Below are 20,995 nucleotides of genomic sequence, written 5' to 3'. Positions count from 1 at the left end.
GCTCCCTCGGCCAGTAAAGCGAGATGAGTGCCGCAACCCCAGAGTCGGTCACGACTGGACCTAATGGTCAGGGGTCCCTTTACCTTTCATATCTCCTCTCAGTTTCAGGCATGGGATAGTCTCAGCCTTATCTGTTAATGCCACTGGGGATTCAACCTACAGCGAGACGGCCTCGGAGCACACGCAGAGTGCATTTTGCCTCCTCTCCACCGATTGCAAAAACGGGGAAAGGGGCGGGGCGCGGAATCAGTCCGCACATACAACCCCCAGGGGCGCTTTTGCGGCTGCATTCCCGGAGCCCCGGCACCTCTCCGTCTGAAGAAAATAGAGGGTCGGGGTTCTTGATTCTCCTCCCGTCCCCTTCCAACCTCCCCTGTCCTCGGGCCGGGGGGCTGATTTGCACGTGAGGAGGAGCGGACGGCAGGGAGAGCAAAGCCCCCCCCTCCCAGGTCTGTGTCACAATGTGGGGCGTCCCGACGGGGCAGGAGCAGCAGCTGTTGCTGGAGGAGGCGGAGAGGGCAGGACGGGGGCGGGCAGATGCAAGCCCGGCAGCGCCGCCCACCCATCAGCCGCCCACCAGGCACCAACCAAGGCAGCGCACGTGGGGAAAAAGTAAGCCACGCCCCTCTCCTGGGAAAAGAACGATAAGCCACGCCCCTAGGGTTGCACAGGGGCCCGCCCACTTGCCAGGGTTTAAGCACGCCTCCTCGGAGCTGCTCTGAGTTTCAAGGAGGCCACTCAGAACATTATTATTATTATTTATTTATTTATTATTATTATTATTATTATTATTATTATTATTATTATTATTATTATTATTTCACCATCCTCATTAAAATTTGTTGCTCTCCCTTCAGCATCAGGTCCCAGGGTGCGTTGCAGCAATTTAAAATTAAATACAGTTTTTACAATGCTCAGCAGGGTTTCGCTATAGAATATTTTGTACCTGGAGCGTCTTGATTCTAGATAATGGCTTCTGTGGCCTTATCTGGACATTTTTATTTTATCCTGCAACGGGTTGAGCTAGATGACTCTCTGGATCTCTTCCAACTCTACGATTCTGCAATTTGGGAAACCTTTGCTCCGTGAGAGGAATAGATTTGGGTTACTGGGTTTTTTTGGGGGGGGGCGCTGTCAGTGGGCTGACAGGTACTTCCCCACCACCTTCGTTGCTTCAGTGGGCAACCCTGGGATGTCAGAAGTTCAGAAGCTGCTCCCCGGACTTGGTTGGACTACAACTCCCATCAGCCCCCACCATTATAACACCACGTGGGCTGGGGCTGATGGGAGTTGTAGTGCAAAACATCTGGAAGCTGCTAGTTATAAATTCAATTTGCCCTGGCCAGATTGCAAAAGGTCTTGGGCCCTTTTAAACGCAGACTGGTGGTCCTGAGGGATTTTGGCAGAGTGACAATAGACCTGAGGAGGTGATTCATCTCAATGAGGCTGGCCTGGCCAGAGGGTGGGGTGCTAATTTATTTATTTGGGGGGGGGGTTGGGATTTAGAGAAAAAGCAATAAAGATGTGACAGGATATAGAAGTGTATTGAATTATGCATGGTGTTGAGGAAGGAGATAGAAAAAAAAGCTTTTCTAATCATGCTAGAACTTGATGGATATCGGATGAAGCTGAATGTTGCAAGATTCAGGACAGTCTGCAGTTGAACTATGGAACTTACTGCTGCAGGAGCAGCGGTGGCCAAAAGCTTGGATGGCTTTAAAAGAGAGTATGGAGGGGGATTTGTTAGTCGCATTATCTTTCCCAAGGCAACTCAGAGCGACTTACAACCAGAAAATCGAGCCAGTTTGCATTGCTTGAAGTTCATACTGGTTTTCATTCAGCAATCATACTTCCTTTGCACCTGTTACATCGCCCCATCGATCCTCACCCCAGCGAAACACTCAGACAGCCACCAGCCAATAATCAGAGCTTTGCGCTACATGGGATCACAGCTCAGTGGGTAGAGCATGAGGCTCAGGTTATGGGTTCAAGCCCCACACTGGGCATTGAAGGGGGTTGGACTAGATGACTCTCACGGTCCCTTGCAACGCTATGATGCAACAGGTTTCGGTTTCTCCTCTTCGTACGGATTGCTCTGCCTGAACTTTTGACGTTCTGCCTCCTCTTCCTCCTCCTCCTTTTTTGGCCAAGTGCAGGATGGAGATCCTGGACGAGTTTGACAACGAGTGCCCGCTCCTCATCTCCTTCTGCGAGCGGATCTCCCCCCAGGACTTTGACAACCAGGCTGTGAGCTACACCCAGAAATCCCTGCAGGACCTTTTCGCCCAGATGGAACAGAACCCGGGAATCTGCGAGCGGGTGGTGAGGAAGAGGAAGCAAGCTGAGAATGAGGGAGCCAGCTTGGCCCAATATCTGAAGGTGAGTGGGAGAAGGGATTCTCTAGGGGACCCCGGAAGGGAGTTATCACATGAGCTGGCCAGGGCAGGGGACAGAGAGCAACTGCAGGGATCTGCAAGGGAAGGTTTTTATGGAGACAAACATACCTGTTTGCATCTTCAGAAGCTGCTGCTGTGCATGCAAAGGAGCAAAGTTGGCAGTCTTAGGCTAGTAAACCTACCCTCATGCCTCGGGGTAAAACATCTACCCTAATTTTGCAAGGTGCCCCTTTTATTGTGCGTTCATGGTGATCTGTGCTCATGATCGTATTGGAGCTGTTATACACAATCACATGTTCAATACGGTTTCCACCTGTAAAAGTTTCATTCCCCCACCCATCAGTATAATATTTATTTATTACAGTGGTACCTCAGGTTACATACGCTTCAGGTTACATACGCTTCAGGTTACAGACTCCACTAACCCAGAAATAGTACCTCAGGTTAAGAACTTTGCTTCAGGGTGAGAACAGAAATCGTGCTCCGGTGGCTCGGCAGCAGTGGGAGGCCCCGTTAGCTAAAGTGGTGCTTCAGGTTAAGAACAGTTTCAGGTTAAGAACGGACCTCCGGAACGAATTAAGTGCTTAACCCGTGGTACCACTCTATTATTATTTTAATTTTCAGGTATACATTTTTCCGCAATTAAATGTACAGTGGTACTTTGGGTTACATACGCTTCAGGTTTCATACGCTTCAGGTTACAGACTCCACTAACCCAGAAATAGTACCTCAGGTTAAGAACTTTGCTTCAGGATGAGAACAGAAATTGTGCAGCGGCGGCGTAGCGGCAGCGGAAGGCCTCATTAGCTAAAGCGGTGTCTCAGGTTAAGAACAGTTTCAGGTTAAGAACGGACCTCCGGAATGAATTAAGTTCTTAACCCGAGGTACCACTGTACATCCAACGACTTCCCTTCTTCTCCTTACATGGTTGCTTATGAACTGCTTGTTCTATTTCCTCCATTTGGTTTCCCCCTCTCTATTATAATCTAAATTACACTGTTGAATTTACAGTAATCCTGCTGAGTGTGACGTTGAGCCAGTCAAACTGCCTCTCGGCCTAACCCACCTCGCAGGGTTGTTGTGGGAATTCAGTGAGGAGAGGCAGAGCCTTCCTTGAGTTCCTTGGAGGAAAGCAGGTGGGATGTACATCCAATAACAACAACATGTAAATGAAATGAATATATGAAACTATTTCCCTGTCAATAGAAATCTAGCACACCAGGGAGAGGCTTGGCCAGAACCCCCTCCCTGATGCGCTAATTTTCTTACTGCAGGGAGTTTCCCTTTTCAACACGTTTCAGAATGGAACTAACATCACCTTCCCATCTCAAGGAGCGCAGTCCGCTGTGTTACTGGGTCTCACCGCCTCAGGCAGGCAGCTGTTTCCAGGCTCACAAAACCTGCGCACCTTCCAAGCTTTCCCATTCTTCGCTCTGCTTTTCCAGGCCAAGTTCTTTTCCATGCTTCAGGGAGACGTGAACAACAGCAACTCGCTGGGGGAAATGGAAATGGAGGAAAAGGTGGAGCAACTGAAACGCGAGATGGAGAAGGTCAATGACTATGCTCGTGGTAAGTATAGCTGTTTTCCTCGTTCTCTCCCTAGGCTCTTCCTGGGTTTTGCCCCTCCAGCCAATTTCTCCCTGTGCTCCCCCTGTTCATCCCACCCACCCAATCGGTTCCATCAATCCCTCTCACAGGGCCATCCAACCTCCAAGGAAGGAGAGTTCGCCACCTTCTGGACTTGTCCGTTCAAACCGTTTTTGTGGTTTAAAACGAGCCTTGCTTCACAGCATGTTATTCTCTGAAGGAGAATTACCTGAAAATGATTTACAGATGTTATTTAACTCTGAGTAGACTTGCTAAAATGTATACGTCCGAATCAGATAAGTGCTGGAGATGTAACGAGGTTGAGCATATGTTTTATCATATGTGGTTGATTTGTAAAAGGGTAAAAAAATATTGGGAAATGATATATAATAAACTGAAAAAAATGTTCAAAATATATATAATGAACTTTCCAAAAACACAACAACAGAGTCCTTTTCAGAGGGGGGTAATTCAGAGGGAAATTCCCAGGTGTAAAAAAAGACTATTTCTGTATGCCACTACTGCAGCCCGTGTCTTGTTAGCCCCAAAATGGAAAACGAGCGAGGTCCCAACCAAAGAAGAATGGCAACTTAAACTGATGGAATACGTGCAGCTTGCAGATTTAACATACAGTGGTACCTCAGGTTACATACGCTTCAGGTTACAGACTCCGCTAACCCAGAAATAGTGCTTCAGGTTAAGAACTTTGCTTCAGGATGAGAACAGAAATTGTGCTCTGGCGGCGCGGCAGCAGCAGGAGGTCCCATTAGTTAAAGTGGTGCTTAAGGTTAAGAACAGTTTCAGGTTAAGAACGGACCTCCGGAACGAATTAAGTACTTAACCCGAGGTACCACTGTATAGAATAAGAAGAACGCATGTTTAAAGAAGACTGGAAATGGTTTGTGGAATATATGAGTAAAAACTGTGTTCATTTAAAAACACTGGTAGCATCAAGATAAATTCAACAGTGCAGATAAGTTTTGATAGATGTAACAGTGGATTATTGAATGGTTTAGTTCATGCAAAATATGCAGGGTTGCATGGCATGCAAAATGAACCACTGAAAGAGAAGAAGGGAAGTCACTGATTTAAGATTGTTTAAATGAATATTTTGAAATGTAATTTAGAAAATTTAATTTAAAAAACCTATTAAAATAGATAAATAAAATAAAATAAAATGAGCTTTGCTCCGTTGCAGCTGCCAAGAGTGCTTCCTGGAGGTCGTCGACAATGAGGCCATCAGAGATGAGGCCCAGGAGGACTATTCCATTGGGGGGATTCAGCCCCAGCCAGACCAAGCTTCTGGACTCGAGTGTTCCCCCCATGCCGAAGGTCTTTGGTTCCTTCCCAAAGCAGGTTTGTTCTTCTGTCTCAAGACCTTGGTAATCTCGAAGGCTGGACTGCTGCAATGTGCTGTCTGTGGGGCTGCCCTTGAGCCTGGGAGCTCCAGCTGGTTTCTCTCAGCCTATCCTACCTCGCAGGGTTGTTGTGGGGGCATTAAAGGAGAACTAGGACCTGGGAGGCGCTGTAGGTTAAACCACAGAACCTAGGACTTGCCGATCATAAGGTCGGCGGTTCAAATCCCCGCGACGGGGTGAGCTCCCGTTGCTCGGTCCTAGCTCCTGCCAACCTAGCAGTTCGAAAGCACGTCAAAGTGCAAGTAGATAAATAGCTACCGCTCTGGCGGGAAGGTAAACGGCGTTTCTGTGCGCTGCTCTGGTTCGCCAGAAGCGGCTTAGTCATGCTGGCCACATGACCCGGAAGCTGTATGCCAGCTCCCTCGGCCAATAAAGCGAGATGAGTGCTGCAACCCCAGAGTCGGTCACGACTGGACCTAATGGTCAGGGGTCCCTTTACCTTTACCTTTAGGACCTGGGAGACCAGGGTTCCAACGCCCACACAGCTATGAAGCTCTCCCTGGGTGATTTTGGACCAGTCACCGTCTGGCGACTACCTCACAGGGTTGTTTTGAGGGTGAAATGAGAAGGAAGAGATTCACATGAGACACACTGAGTTCCTTAGAGGAAAAGTGGAATATAAATGCAGTCAATACAAAAAATAAACACGCCCAAGTGTTTCAGCCATTCCACATCAGGCTGAATGAGCAAGGGGACCTCACCTCTCATGATCACAGCATCTTTTTCCAGAAATATCCATCCCCAAAATGCTGCTGGTGGGAGGTGCCAGCAGCAGTCAAATTTCTTAGGAGGACAGTTTCTTGCAGCTCTTAATAAGCTTTTTAATTTCACTTTTCATTCCCCCTACAGATGGAGAGATCGATGGGATCCAACGTGGACTTGAAGCAACTCTGGGCCGGCATGTCATCCGTCAATCAAAAGAGGTGCAAGGGGCTTGAAGGCGAGGGGAGAGGGTGGATACACACTGGTTGCCCCCCCCCCACTCTGGACTGGTTTCGTATTGTGGTGTGGAAGTGCTTTTTTCTGGGGGGACGCCGGGGGATGCATACTCATAAACATTTTGTGAATCTTTGTACAGTCATACCTCAGGTTACAGCCACTTGAGGTTGCGTTTTTTCGGGTTGCAGACCACCGAAACCCAGAAGTACCAGAATGGGTTACTTTCGTGTTTCAGCAGTCATGCATGCGCAGAAGCACTAAATCGCACTTTGCGCATGCGCAGAAGTGCCAAATCACAACCTGCATGTGCACAGACACAGGTTGTGAATGCTGTGGGTTGCGAACGTGCATCCCGCACGGATCACGTTCGCAACCCGAGCGTCCACTGTACTTTTGTCCATTTACTGTATTTATTTTCCCTGATTTGAACTATAAAATGGTGATTTTCTTGAGTCAAAAGGAGAGCACCCCTAAACATTTTTTGTGGGGGGGGTGTACTGGGGTGTGGTCTGCAACATGTCCCAGGTACAAGAGTGGCATATTTATGCTGCTTTAGTTTTTTAGCTTGTGGTGTTGATTCATAGAATCATAGTAGAGATGGATGGTACCTTGAGAGTCGTCTGACCTCCTGCAACACAGGAATCACAGCTGACAAATCCTCAAGAGGTGGCCATTCTGCCTCTGTTTTAAAGCCTCCAACACAGGAGGGCCCACCATCTTCCGAGGGAGTCTGGCCCATTGCCAAGCGGCTCTTACCATCAGAAAGTTCTTCCTAATGTTTTCTTGCAATCTCCTTTCTGGCCATTTGAATCCATTGGTTCGGGGGCTAGCCCTCCAGTGCAGAAGAAAACAAACTTGCTCCATCTTCCATGGGACAGATATTTGAAGATGGCCTATCACATGGGTAGGCAAACTAAGGCCCAGGGGCCGGATCCGGCCCAATCACCTTCTAAATCCGGCCCGCGGAAGGTCCGGGAATCAGCATGTTTTTACATGAGTAGAATGTGTCCTTTTACAGTGGTAACTCGGGTTACAAACACCTCAGGTTACAAACACTTCCGGTTACAGACTCCGCTATCCTGGAAGTAGTACCTCTGGTTAAGAACTTTACCTCAGGATGAGGACAGAAATTGCGCGCTGGCAGCACGGCGGCAGCGGGAGGCCCCATTAGCTAAAGTGGTACCTCAGGTTAAGAACAGTGTCAGGTTAAGAACGGACCTCTGGAACGAACTAAGTTCGTAACCAGAGCTACCACTGTATTTAAAATGCATCTCTGGGTTATTTGTGGGGCATAGGAATTTGTTCAATTCCCCCCCCCCAAATATAGTCCGGCCCCCCACAAGGTCTGAGGGACAGTGGACCAGCCCCTTGCTGAAAAAGTTTGCTGATCCCTGGCCTATCATATCTCCTCTCAGTCTTCTTTTGTCTAGGCTAAACTTGCTCAACCAGTGTTAGAAACTGAGATACGAAAGCCAGGAGCTAAAGGGCACCTTAAACCCGAGGTTATGGGCGCAACAGCAAAACGTCTAGACGTGCCTTTTTTATAGCAAGAATACAAAGCTGAAAATGAATGAACCGCAGCTAAAATATTATGTTCATATTTCACACGGTCTAGTCCTTCCCCTGCCCACCCCCCCTAATATTCTTAAGAGGGTCTCTTCTCCAGTCTTCAGAGAGTAGCTGGAAGTGGGGAGGTAGAAAAAGGTCCTTCTTTCCTTCCATGTTGCAGTTTTAATCTGGATTAATAGGCGCGGCACTGCGCTCAGACCTTGGAAGCTGCTCGGGCTAATGAAATTCCTTGTCGCAAAACACGCCTAGAGCAATGGGAGTCTCAAACACTGTATTCAACTCCCTCAACTGTTCCTCATGAGGCCTGTCAACATCCTTCTTAAATTGCGGTGCCCAGAACTGGAAACAATATTCCAGGTGTGGTCTGACCAAAGCAGAATAGAGCAGTGTGGCGATCACACAGGATCCCCAGATGTTTGACGGTCTATTGATCCCTGTGCCACCACTATGATCACTTCCCCGCTGCCACCAACCCGTTTCTCTTGGGTACCCACTGAGTCCAGACAGTTGCTAACATTAAAAACAAATAATCAAGTTTATTTTATAAGCATGAACAAGTTTATGGTTTCAGATAATTTTTCTTGTCAATTTCTTATCCTTAGTTTCTATACCGGCCTATACCTTTCTAATAACTTCTAACTACCGTATTTTTCGCTCTATAAGACGCACCAGACCACAAGACGCACCTAGTTTTTGGAGGAGGAAAACAAGAAAAAAAATATTCTGAATCTCAGAAGTCAGAACAGCAAGAGGTATTGCTGCGCAGTGAAAGCAGCAATCCCTCTTGGTGTGATAGCTGCACAGCCTGCATTCGCTCCATAAGACGCACACACATTTCCCCTTACTTTTTAGGAGGGAAAAAGTGAGACTTATAGAGCAAAAAATACGGTAATTATCCCAACTGTCTATCTGACTCCTCCTAACAGTTTCTCTCTCACACACACACAACAAAACTTGACCAACCCACAGACTTATCCTCCCTCTTGCTTCTCCAACTCCCAACTGACTTCCACACAACACCAACTCTAACTCTAACTCCTCCCCTTGGGTTCCCACTGGCCAATCACTTCACACTCATTTAACCCTTTCCTTATGACCCACCTAGGAGGGCAAACGCCACAAGGAGTACTATTACTTCCCTTGACTTACATCAGGGAGGAGTCCAGAGCAAGGAGACCTCACCTCCCATGATTTCAGCATCCTTTTCACAATCTTTTCCCTTCCCAATGTCATCCTGAGTCTAATCCCCATTTTGTCTCTCCTCCGACAGCATGGTGGACTTGCGCCCTGTGATGCTGAACCCCGGCGGTTTCCGCCCTTCATTCCTGGGGAGCACCTCTGTCAGCAGGCTGAAATACACCAGTTTCCCGAGGTGCAGAAATCCTTCTGAGACCTGGCGTGACACCTTTTGTTCTCACGGGGAAAATACACACATGCACGGAAGAGGGGGGCATTTTATTCCAGGGAAGGGGCTGGAAAATGGGCCAGTGGTTTCCTGGAGGCAAACTTGCCTGGTTCCTCACGAGGCCTGAATGTGTGGCTCTCCAGAAGTTCGTAGAATCATAGAACTGGAGAGTTGGAAGGCACCCTAAGTTCATCCAGTCCAGCCCCCTGCTATGTAGGAATTACAGCTAAAAAGCCCCTCTCCCATGGTCAATCTATGCAAGAGAGAGAATTTTGTCCTCTTCAATCTCTTGCATGCTACATTTGGTTTTATCGCCTGGAAAGGAACACCCCAGTTTAACAGCACAGTTCAAGATTGCGGCCACTTCACCAAAAAGTAATTTTAAAAAAGATAGGAAGCTTTAAACAAAACAGAGCAGTTCTGTCCTGTTTCCACTTGCTATTTTTATTTAATCCACTCCACTTGGTTTATTTAAACCAAGGACTTGTACACTGACCACTAATAATGAATCATATGTTGTAGATATCATGGCAAATCTATTATGCTATTTTTGCAATGTACAAATGACATTAAAAAAAATAATTGTGGCCACTTTCTGGACAATCTTCAAACATCAAGTTTGCACTCGGGTCCTGCTGGTGGGCTCCCCTGGTTGGCCACTGTGGGAACAGGATGCTGGACCAAATGGGCCACTGCCCTGCCGCAGCAGCTGGGTTCTCCTTATGCTCTCCTGGAACCTCCAGGTCTAGGGACAGTCTATCCTGATTCTTGAATTCCTGGGGGCATTTGGTCCCTGTGAGAGAGGGAGCCAGGACTAGACAGGCCACTGGCCTGATGCGAGTTTCTCCTTATGTCCTTTATGCTGTTTAGCTTTCTTTGCAGCATCAACCTGCCGGGGGTGGGTGGGCGCAGACGGACCAGCCTCACCACTTACCATGTTTTTTCTCCTTCCAGGGCCGCTGCCAGCAACGCCGCCACATCTTCCCAGAGCTCATCCAGCCCCACGTCCGCTTTCAACACGCCTGTGCTGGCCAAGTTCAGAGGCAGCAAAGATGAGGAGAAGGAGGACAGTGAAAACCCGGGTCCTGATTCTCAACCGACGGGGGCCTAACCAACTTTTGTGTATGGGGAGATGCTGTGTGAATTAAAAAGAAACCTCCGGTGCACGCTGCTTCCCGGGGTGTGGCCTCTGCTGCGGATCTGGCAGAGAGGAAATGGCTACCGGTGGCCGGGAGAGGGGAGAAATGTTCATGCCTTAGCAGGAGGGTATGCCTCCAAATGCTCTTTTTCAAAAGGATATGGCGGTACTACAATTCCCATCATCCCTAGCTAGCAGGATCAGCGGTTGGGGGTGATGGGGTTTGTAGTCTGAAAAAACAGCTGGAGACCTCTGTTTGGGAAACACTAGGATAGGGGAGATCACTGCAGATGGTGACAGCAGGCACGAAATTAAAAGCCGCCTGCTCCTTGGGAGAAAGGCGATGGCAAACCTAGACAGCATCTTAAAAAGCAGAGACATCACTTTGCCAACAAAGGTCCGTATAGTTAAAGCCATGGTTTTCCCAGTAGTGATGTATGGAAGTGAGAGCTGGACCATAAAGAAGGTTGATCGCCGAAGAATCAATGCTTTTGAATTATGGTGCTGGAGGAGACTCTTGAGAGTCCTATGGACTGCAAGAAGATTAAACGCATCCATTCTTAAAGAAATCAGCCCTGAGTGCTCACTGGAAGGACAGATCATGAAGCTGAGGCTCCAATATTTTGGCCACCTCATGAGAAGAGAAGACTCCCTGGAAAAGACCCTGATGTTGGGAAAGATAGAGGGCACAAGGAGAAGGGGACGACAGAGGACGAGATGGTTGGACAGTGTTCGCGAAGCTACCAGCATGAGTTTGACCAAACTGCGGGAGGCAGTGGAAGACAGGAGTGCCTGGCGTGCTCTGGTCCATAGGGTCACGAAGAGTCGGACATGACTAAACGACTAAACAAAAAAACAACAACAAAGGATAGGGGAAGGGCTGCAGCTCAGAATAAGGCAGGTGCCTTTTGAAATCTGCTCTAAATGAGAGCCATGAGGACTAGAAACTTACTTCGTTTTCAGGGGAAGGGTGCAGCTCAGTGGCAGACCATCTCCTCTGCATGCAGGAGCTCTTGGGGCTGAATTTCCAGATAGGGCTGATGGACCTGACTTCGTGTAAGGCAGATTCCTATTTAAATCTGCTATTTGTTTAGAACAATGAGGACTAGGATCTTACTTCATTTTTAGGGGAGGGGCGCAGCTCAGTGGTAGAGCTTTGCGTGCCGAAGTTACCATAAGTTCAGTCCCTGGCATCTCCAGGTAAGCTTCCCTGAAACCATATGTTGTTTGGTTATACAAAAAAATAAGAACACCATAAAAATTGATGCATATATTCAGGGAAATGTGTGTGTGAGTTAGAACTGCACACAAAAATGTGTTTATTAGGAGAGATTTGCACTTAAAACACTGTTGAATATTCAAGAGAGAGAGATTGAGAAATGCACCGGGAAGCAGCCCCCCATAATTTGCAGCACCGGAACTCGTAGCTTTTCTGTTCATCCCACAAATAATTCTCAGAGGATTTTCTCCAGAACGTAGCTGTTGCCAATGATCTGGTCCACGACTCCTGGCAGCCAATCTCTGAGGAGCAGCACAGGTTTCGTAAGCCAGTAAGGAAAGAAAACTTCCCTCACCCTCATGACGCCACCCCTCACGATTGCCTGGGCGCAGAGCTCTTTCGAACTTGCTTTCAGGGACATCTTGCCTTCTACCGACCTCACAGCTGTGTCTGCGGAAAAGAACACAGAAGGCAAGTCAGTGTGGAAAGGGCACCAGGCACCCCAGGACCTTGGAAGCTGCTGCTGGTCTGTCTACCTTGCTGCTGCTGATTCTAGTCCTTATGGTCCCCCCCCCCCAAAAAAAGAGAGGACTACAACCTTGATTTAGTTTTAGGGGAAAAGTTATGATTTGGTGGCAGAAAATCTCCCTTGCATGGAGAAGGTCTAAACTCCCCAGCAGCATCTTAAGGTAGGGCTGGGAATGTTCCCTGCCTGTATATCACGATGTTTAGCTGGTGTGATAAGAAAAAACTGCTCCTTTTCTTTTATGGGGTATCCAAGAGCCCGTACAGAGTCCTTAAGTGGGTTCCCTATCGGTAGGAGAAAATAACAGAGGCCAACCAGAGAATATTAAGAAGCAAAGCGGCTAGTAAGCCTGATCTTTATTCAAGGAACTGTTGCAACAGAGTCCCCACTCACCACACGCAGGAGGGAGGAGAACCCTGAACAATGGTGCGCAAACCCTTATACAGTCATACCTCGGGTTGAATGTGCTTCGGGATGAGTGCGTTCGAGTTGCGCTCCGTGGCAACCCGGACGTAACAAAGCACGTTACTTACAGGTTTCGCCACTTGTGCATGCGCAGACGCTCAAAATGACGTCACGTGCATGCGCAGAAGCGGCAAAAAGTGATGCGTGCGCGCACAGATGTGCCGTCACTGGTTACGTTTGCTTCTAGATGCGAACGGGGCTCCGGAACGGATCCCGTTCACATCTAGAGGTACCACTGTATAGACTTTTGAAATTGGCCACCCTGTTGCCCAAGACCATCCCCCTAAAACAGCATCCATCCATCACAGAAGTAGGCAGTCTACAGCAGAAATCCTGTCTGCCAGGAGACCTGAGAATGGTCACTGATTGTATTACCTGGGCAGTCTGGCCATTCTTTTGTGATGGTTGATGCTTTAGTTCCTGAATCCAGGTCACAAACTAACCCTATTCATACACAAATACACCCTTAAGACAGGATTTGCAAGCAAAAAGACAATGGGAAGGCTGTGGGAATGTTCAGGGGTGCAGGAGAGGATATATTGTGAGATTATATCCTAATCCAACTTGTGCTAACTAGTTCCCAAAATATCAGCAGAGTTTATAACATTCCCCTTTTTAAGTTCGCAACGGTAACGTCTGCACAGGTTCGCTAGAACCTCTATAATAATTGCTCTGGTAATTTCCCCTTTTGTTCCCTCTTAAAATACAAGACACGACACAGTCTTTATAAAAGTATAAAAGAGTTTACTCACCTTCTGTTCACAATATGATCCCAGAAGGCAGACAGGCTTAAAAAGGTAAAATACATTTAGAATCTATCTTATAGGAAGATAGTCCTTTCTTCCTCTCTTGGCTGAGAGCCAAGAGGGCAATCTTACATGTTGCTTCCTCAAAGGAAGATGGCAGAAAGAGAGAGATGGCTGCCTGCCCTGTGCTTTTATCATTTACCCGCACAGGTGAGGCCACACCCACCTCTGGTCACATGCGGAGGAAGTCCGTCCCCAGAAAGTTTACCTGCTTGATGGACAGACATCCCTCCCCATGTTCTAACATGTACACTCTAGGAATGTTGTCATTGACTGCTCCTGCGTTTTACATCCCACAAAGGCTTTCCCCATTTTCCTCCCTTACTACAGAGGAATATTTGGTCATTGGGAGTGTCAAACTGGCTTCAGGATTGCTCTCCTGTACTATTTCAGACACGTGGCTTATATACGTATGTATGTGTTTGCCTTGAACATTTATGAACATTTATATTACATTTGAGACCTTAGAATTCTTACAACACTGGTGATATATCACGAGGTTGAACACTGGATTATCACCCAGCCCTACTTAGCGGCTGTCCTACCTGGGGCTGCTTACCTGTGTCAATGTACCCCAACACGGCAACCGTGATGGGCATGTTGATTTCCCGAAGGCGCAGCTCTGTCCGCAAGGAGCTGTAGAATCCTTCCAGCGCAGCTTTGCTGGCAGCATATGGAACGGAGAAAGGGGCTGGAAGGCGGCCTGAGAGAAAACAGGAACATATTCCTACTTGGAAGGTTGCAGAATCTATTTCTCCAGAAACCAAAGGGGTTAAGGAGATGGAGCGACTGCCCCTCTGAGGGAATGTTGCAGCGTTTGGGACTTTTTAGTTTAGAGGAGAGGCGAGTAAGGGGGTGACATGATAGAAGTTTGTACAACTGACATGGAGAAAGCGGTGACAGAAAGGATTTTCTCCCCCACATGTTTTTTTCAGCTGAAGAAAGGGGTGCGAGTGCTCTCCAATAAATTAACTAACAAAGGATTGGGAAATTTAGATGCAGGAGCCCTAGAAGGACCTAAGAAGAGCCCTGCTGAATCAGGCCAGCAGCCCATCTAGTAGTCGTAGTTGTTAAGTTGTGGATGAACATATCAGATGACACAGCGATTCTTTAAACAGCTCTTCCTTATTCAGAGGCAAGAACAGAACAGAACTGAAGAGCTCAGTCAGCCTGCTTATATAGAGCTCCAGAACAACGTAACTGTAGCAACTTTCTAAAACTATCCAATCACTGAACGTCACTTTCGATCCTTCATTTGCATAACTATCTACAGTATCCCCCTGCTGGCCCAGGGTGAGAACTTCAGTACATAATAATAATAATAATAATAATAATAATAATAATAATAATACAGTTATACCCCGTGCATCTGGCTGGGTTTCCCCAGCCACTCCAGGCGGCTCCCAACAGAATTTTTAAAACACGATAAATATATCAAACATTAAAAGCTTCCCTAAACAGGGCTGCCTTCAGATGTCATCTAAAAGTCAGATAGTTGTTTATTTCCTTGACATCTGATGGGAGGGCGTTCCACAGGGCGGATGCCACCACCGAGAAGGCCCTCTGCCTGGTTCCCTGTAACCTCACTTCTCGCAGTGAGGGAACCGCCAGAAGGCCCTCGGAGCTGGACCTCAGTGTCCAGGCTGAATGATGGGGGTGGAGTCACTCCTTCAGGTATACTGGGCCAAGGCCGTTTAGGACTTTAAAGGTCAGCACCAACACTTTGAATTGTGCTCGGAAAGTTTGGACCTCCCAAGATCACTTCGGCTGGGGGGTGGTGTCTCCAGTCGCCTGCCCCTACCACTTATGGACGATACCACGATGATGTTGCCACGGGACTCTTGCAACATGCTCAGGGCTGACACGGTGACCTGGACGTAGCTGAAGAAGTTGACCGTCATGGAGCTGATCACAGATTCCATGTCTCCTTGGTACGGGCCAAAACCGATTTTTCCACCGACATGATTCAGAACCAGCAGATCAAGCCCCCCTGCAAGGGAAAAGAGCACAGAGACCCTGAGTGGAAGAGGGAGAGCAACAGCCATCTCAGGAGATGGACGGAGCTCAGCCTCTTCTCATATCAACATATAGGCTACCCCTGAAAACCAGCCTGTGCCGAGCTCAGTCCTTTCATGATTTAGCTGTGGTTCCTTTGTTGTGGGGGTTGGACTAGATGACCCTTGGGGTCCCTCCCAACCTTACGATTCTCTGATACCAGCCTTCGCAAGCCTGATGCCCTCCCAATGTTTTGGATACCGACTCCCGTCCACTCCTGGCAGGAACGCAGGAGAAATTTGGTTAGGCTTGCATTAAGACAGTGGTTGCCAAACTTTTTTCTCCCTACCCAATAAAGGGCATTATTCAAGACCATGATCTGCATGAACCAGTAAAGAAGATAGTAACAGAATGACAGTCAAAATGGTAACTACGAATTGCCCATGTATTGAAAACCCACTTCAAACTATTTAGGTTAACCAAGTCAACAAAACTGATGAACGTAATCCGGTGACACCAGCTTTCACAGAATCACAGAGCTGGAAGATACACCCAATCAATGAGAAATTGGAAACAAGTCAAAATCGATTAATCTCAAATGACTGGGGCTGATGGGAGTTGCTGTCCAAATTATCTGGAAGGCCAATCAGGTTGGGAAAAGCTGTTCAACCCCCTTCCATCCTTCCTTTCTTCCTTCTCCTCCCTCCCTCCCTCCCTCCCTGGCCAGGTTTAATTCAAATCCTTCAAACCTCCTATGGGGAAGGTTCTCAGGAATGGTAGAAGGAGAAAGAATTTGCCCATGTGAAGACCATCAAGTGGAAACTCTTACACATATGGTTCTTAAATGTAAACTATATGTTGATCTCCACCAGCAGTTCCTAGATCAACTCTGCATCCCCAAATGGAAACCAGAGTTAGAGGTCATACATTTTCTATTATTGGGGAATAATCAGGAGCTCACCAGGTTAGTGGCTAAATATCTTTATCTGGTTTTTTGTCGTCGAAACACATTGCAGACGTCTGATTTCCCTGGAGACCTAGAGCTGTAATACTAGACTGCTTTGCCTCTTTCATTTGGCAAACGTTTTGTGTCACTGGGAAGGTGGTAATTCTGTATTGATTTGCTATGGATGTTTGTATGTGATGCCAATAAAAGGTTTAATGATGATGATGATGATATACCATCCTTCATCAAAAGATCTCTGGGCTGATCTTTGCCAAGATGCAGGCAGACAAGGCCAATAGCTGAGGTGTCCCAGGGCAGAAGCCGGCAAATGCCTTTGGAGCTGTTCCCCTCAAGAAGAAAGGGTTAAGGAGCCCTTTGCCTGCGCCTCAGGTAGCTTGTGTGGCAGCCTTTTGGGACCTGGAAGCCAAGACTGGCTAGAGACTGGCCTTCCATCTTTACCCAAGACGTTCTTGGTTTCTTCCACAACATTCCGGGCAGAAGCCAAGTCACTCATATCTGAAACGACGTACGAAGCAGAGGCGGCTCCCAGTTTCAGACAATTCTGGACTACCTGGAGGAAACAAATAAATGGAAAACGAGCCCCAAAATGGAAAACGAGCGAGGTCCCAATTAAAGAAGATTGGCAACTTAAACTGATGGAATATCATTAAAATTAAGAGGTTTCTAGCTGTAATGGGTTAAAAGAATATGAAAAAAATGGGTTTATAAAAGTAAAATTTCAAGATCACAACAATTTAAGAATAAAGATTTGGGTAGAATAAAGAGGGAAACAAATTGCTGAGCTAATAAATTGAATTGGAATACAAAAAAGAGAGGTATGAGGAGGTCCAAGAAACAAGTAAATGAAAAATAATGTGATGGAAAGATTTTTTTTTCTTTTTCTGTTTGTTTTTATTTTTTGTAATGTAAAAATCTTAATAAAAATCTTATTAAAAAAAATAAACTGATGGAATATGTGCAGCTTGCAGACTTAACTTATAGAATAAGAGAACAAGAAGAGTATACGTTTAAAGAAGATTGGGAAATGTTTATTGAATTATTAAGTGAATTATTCAATACACTTGAAAAGGTTGGCAGCTTTAAGATAAATTCAACAGTGTAAATAAATTTTGATGGATGTAAAAATGGAATATTGGATGGCTTAGTTTATGTGAAATATGCAGGGATCTATGGCATGCAAACTGAACCATGGAAAGAGAAGAAGGGAAGTCATTGATATTTTAAGGTTGTTTAAATGAATATTCTAAATTGTAAAATAGAAAAAACTTAATAAAAAAAATGCAGAAATAGAAAACAAATAAAAATAAAGAGGGAACTTGAAAATGGCTTCTAAGCGGTTTTCAAGTATAAAATCCATTGTAAAATACTACAACACACAATAAAACAATCCTATCTGAGCAGTAAAAAACAGCCACAAGATTTATTATACAGCGAGCCAGTTGAAAAACACCATAATTTTAAAAAATCAAAATCAAAACAGTTGGATCAGGAAGATCAAGTTCAGGGGAATGTTCATTGGAAACAAGTGTGTCTTTAAAAACCAGTAGAATAGCAGTAGTGATGGTGAGTCATAAAATCATAGAATTATAGAGTTAGAAGAGACCCCAAGAGTCATCTAGTCCAACGCCTTAGAGCAAAGAGGGTGTTCCATAATGCCGGTGCCATCAGGGAAAAAGCCTCCATGTTCCCACAAGCCAATGGTCACCATCAGGGCATGGCTAAACTAAACCGGTTTCCATTATTGAACAACGGATTCTTGTGGGAGGGGAGCTTGGTCAGAAGGAGGTTCAGATGAGGAAGGAAGAGATGAGGGGGGTATTTTTGAGAGGGGAGGGGAGGCTAAGGGTTGTAGCCAAACTAAGACTATTGGAATCAAGGTACCTGAGTTTAACTACATTGGGGTCAAGGGATTAACAGTTTACCTTCTGGAGGCGTGTCTCATTCCTTGCTGTCAGCATCAAATGGGCCCCCATCCACGCGAACTCATAAGCCATTTGTTCCCCTATCCCTGTGCTTGACCCCGTCACCAGGACCCGTTTCCCTCGCACCATTTCTGGAGACAGAGAAGGAGATGGTCAACACCAGCCACCCATGATGCAGATGTTCTGCACTGAAGTTCGTAAGAACGGAAACGTAAGGATAGAAGGAGAGTCTGGCCAAAGGGGCCCCCATGCAGTCACAGAATCACAGAGCTGGAAAAGACCCTTAGGATCATCTAGTCCAGGCATCCCCCAACTCAGCCCTCCAGATGTTTTGGGACTACAACTCCCATCATCCCTAGCTAACAGGACCAGTGGTCAGGGATGATGGGATTGTAGTCCCAAAACATCTGGAGGGCCGAGATTGGAGATGCCTGATCTAGTCCAACCCCCTACAATGCTGGGATATGCAGCTGTCCTCATACGGGGATTGAACCTGCAGCCTTGGTATTATCAGCCAACTGAGCTATCCAAACTATCCTGTTCTCGCAGTGGCCAACTAAATGCCCCAAAGGGAAACCCACAAGCAGGATCTGAGTGCAGCAGCACTCTCCCGTCCGGTGGCTTCCAGCAATGGGGATTTAGAAGTATTACTGCCTCCTCCCTAGTAATTGATTTCATTTCACAAGATCAATATACGGCTGGATTGTAACAGAACGTCGACACCATTACGAAACAACAAAGTTGATGAAAGCAATTCTTTAAAACGTTCAAAAATTAAGTCAGAATAAATGATCATTACCCCAGAGTCTCAGGGGTGGTGGCAGCCCAAGGGAGGGTCTTTTCTGTGGTGGCCTCTAAGCTGCAGAACTCCCACTTCACAGAGATGCACTTTCGTTATACAGCTTTCAAAAGACGCACCTCTTTCCCCTGGCACCTGTGTCTTTAGGATCCACCTTTCCCCCCAGTGATTGTAATTAAACTGTTTTTAAAGTTGTGTTTTGTTGTAAGCCGCTCTGGAACCTTAGGATGAAGGGATAGTTAATTAATAATAATAATAATAATAATAATAATAATAATAATAATAATAATAAAAACACTAATGTAAAACATGGGCCAGGTTCTACATATCTGGATAGGGTAGTCTAAAGAAAAAAAGTTTTTAGCAAGTGCCAACAACAGACCCTCCAAGCTTCCCTATTTTCCAGGGACAATCCCATATTTACAGAAGCTCTCCCGGTTTCTGATCTGATCCCTGAATGTCCCGCTTTTCCTTAGGACTTCCCTATTTTCTTTGGAGAAATGTTGGAGGGTAGTGATCCGACCCCTGTGCCATCTGACGGTAGCCCTGTGTAGGGAAGTTTTTCAATGTTTTATTATATTTTCATATATGTTGGAAGCCGGGTGTGTGAGGTATAAATAGTAACTTCTTTGTTGTTGTTGTTGTTATGGAACAGGTGGTCCCTATTTTCATCGGATAAATGTTGGAAGGTATGCAACAAGAGCAGAGCAAACGTGCTTGTCTGGTGTCGCTAGCTATGTGCAAACATCCCTGAGAACGGCAGAGGCATTTATGTGCAAGAGACGATCAAAGCCACGTTTCAGAAGAGGCAACCCTTCTCCCTTGGCTTACCTTCGGAGAAACTTTCCCAGGTATAGGCATAGTAAACGAGGACAGCGATGAGGACAGGCGCGACGATCTTGAGCACCGCCATGGTGGTCCAGGCAGCCAATCGTTAACCTCGACTAGCTGGACTTGTTTGGCGAGGTTCAGAAATCCACCCTTTGCCTTTCCCTGCTTCAAATTGTGCAATTTCTCCTAGCCTTGGGCACACAGCTCCACCTCTCGGCTCCAGCGCCTTTTGCAACCGGCTGCAAAGTCTGAACTTGTGAAATAAACATCCTTCGCCTCCTCAAGCGATCAGCGCTTTAAAAAACCTGTGTGGTTGGAATCCGTCATATCATGGCATGTGTCACACTCCCCTCTCTGCAGGCTCATTTGTGGGTTCACAGTGGCACAAAGTGTGTGTGGTGGCCTGGGATTCAGACTCGGAGGCTGAGCCTGAGGGATCCCAGCCTGCACAGGATTCCCCGCCTCCAGAACCAGCTGAGCCGGGGCTGGGGGTTGAGCCTGAAGGGTCCTCACCTGTGTTGGATCCTCAGGTGCAGGCACCAGCTGAGTCTGCTCTGGCTCCTGAGGTGATGGAGGACCCATTGCCTGCAGGTGCTCCACTCTCAGCCCCGTCAGAGGAAGCTGAGGTTGCCTCTGGGTTCGGTAACCCTCCAGCCTCTCCTGAGCTGCAGAGGCTCAGGGCAGAGAGGCAGAGGGAACTAAGTTCCCGCAGGAGGAGTGCTCGCCTCCAGACCAGCACAGTGTGAAGCAGGGAAAGGTTTTTGGATGTGGGTGGGTGTTACTGTCAGCAGCAAACCTCACAAATGCTGTGGAGGCGAGTCTGTTGGTGCTAATGAGCTATTGGCCCACTACTCTCAACTCATTGGGGACTTTTTATTATTGTGTTAAGTTGTGGGTGAACATATCAGACGACACAGCGATTCTTCAAACAGCTCTTGTTTATTCACAGGCCAGAACAGAACTGAACTGAAGGGTTCAGCCAGCCTGCTTATATAGAGCTCCACTACAACACA

The 20,995-nt window shown here is 46.9% G+C and overlaps 2 protein-coding genes across 2 annotated transcripts; one reads left to right on the top strand and one right to left on the bottom strand.

Annotated features, from left to right (window-relative positions):
- Positions 1–456: 456 nt before the first annotated feature.
- On the top strand, positions 457–10,480 carry LOC310751293 (uncharacterized protein). Its single transcript, XM_083590576.1, has 7 exons — positions 457–612; positions 2,157–2,379; positions 3,842–3,965; positions 5,182–5,339; positions 6,251–6,324; positions 9,180–9,281; positions 10,269–10,480. Exons 2-7 carry the CDS (start codon positions 2,158–2,160, stop codon positions 10,423–10,425), a joined length of 837 nt encoding a protein of 278 aa, XP_083446702.1. The 5' UTR covers positions 457–612; position 2,157; the 3' UTR covers positions 10,426–10,480.
- Positions 10,481–11,743: 1,263 nt separating this feature from the next.
- Positions 11,744–20,233, bottom strand: LOC310751282 (hydroxysteroid 11-beta-dehydrogenase 1-like protein A). The gene is made up of 6 exons (XM_083590565.1): positions 19,983–20,233; positions 18,353–18,483; positions 16,869–16,980; positions 15,270–15,458; positions 14,028–14,171; positions 11,744–12,121 (listed from the first exon to the last, which is right to left on the bottom strand). The coding sequence occupies exons 1-6, from the start codon at positions 20,062–20,064 to the stop codon at positions 11,907–11,909; spliced, it is 873 nt and encodes a 290-aa protein (XP_083446691.1). The 5' UTR covers positions 20,065–20,233; the 3' UTR covers positions 11,744–11,906.
- Positions 20,234–20,995: the final 762 nt, after the last annotated feature.

This window comes from Podarcis filfolensis (assembly GCF_964270895.1).
Source record: "Podarcis filfolensis genome assembly, chromosome: 16".
NCBI classification, from domain to species: domain Eukaryota; kingdom Metazoa; phylum Chordata; class Lepidosauria; order Squamata; family Lacertidae; genus Podarcis; species Podarcis filfolensis.
The sequence above is the reverse complement of the archived record's forward strand: the minus strand, read 5'-3'. Positions and strand labels throughout refer to the sequence as shown.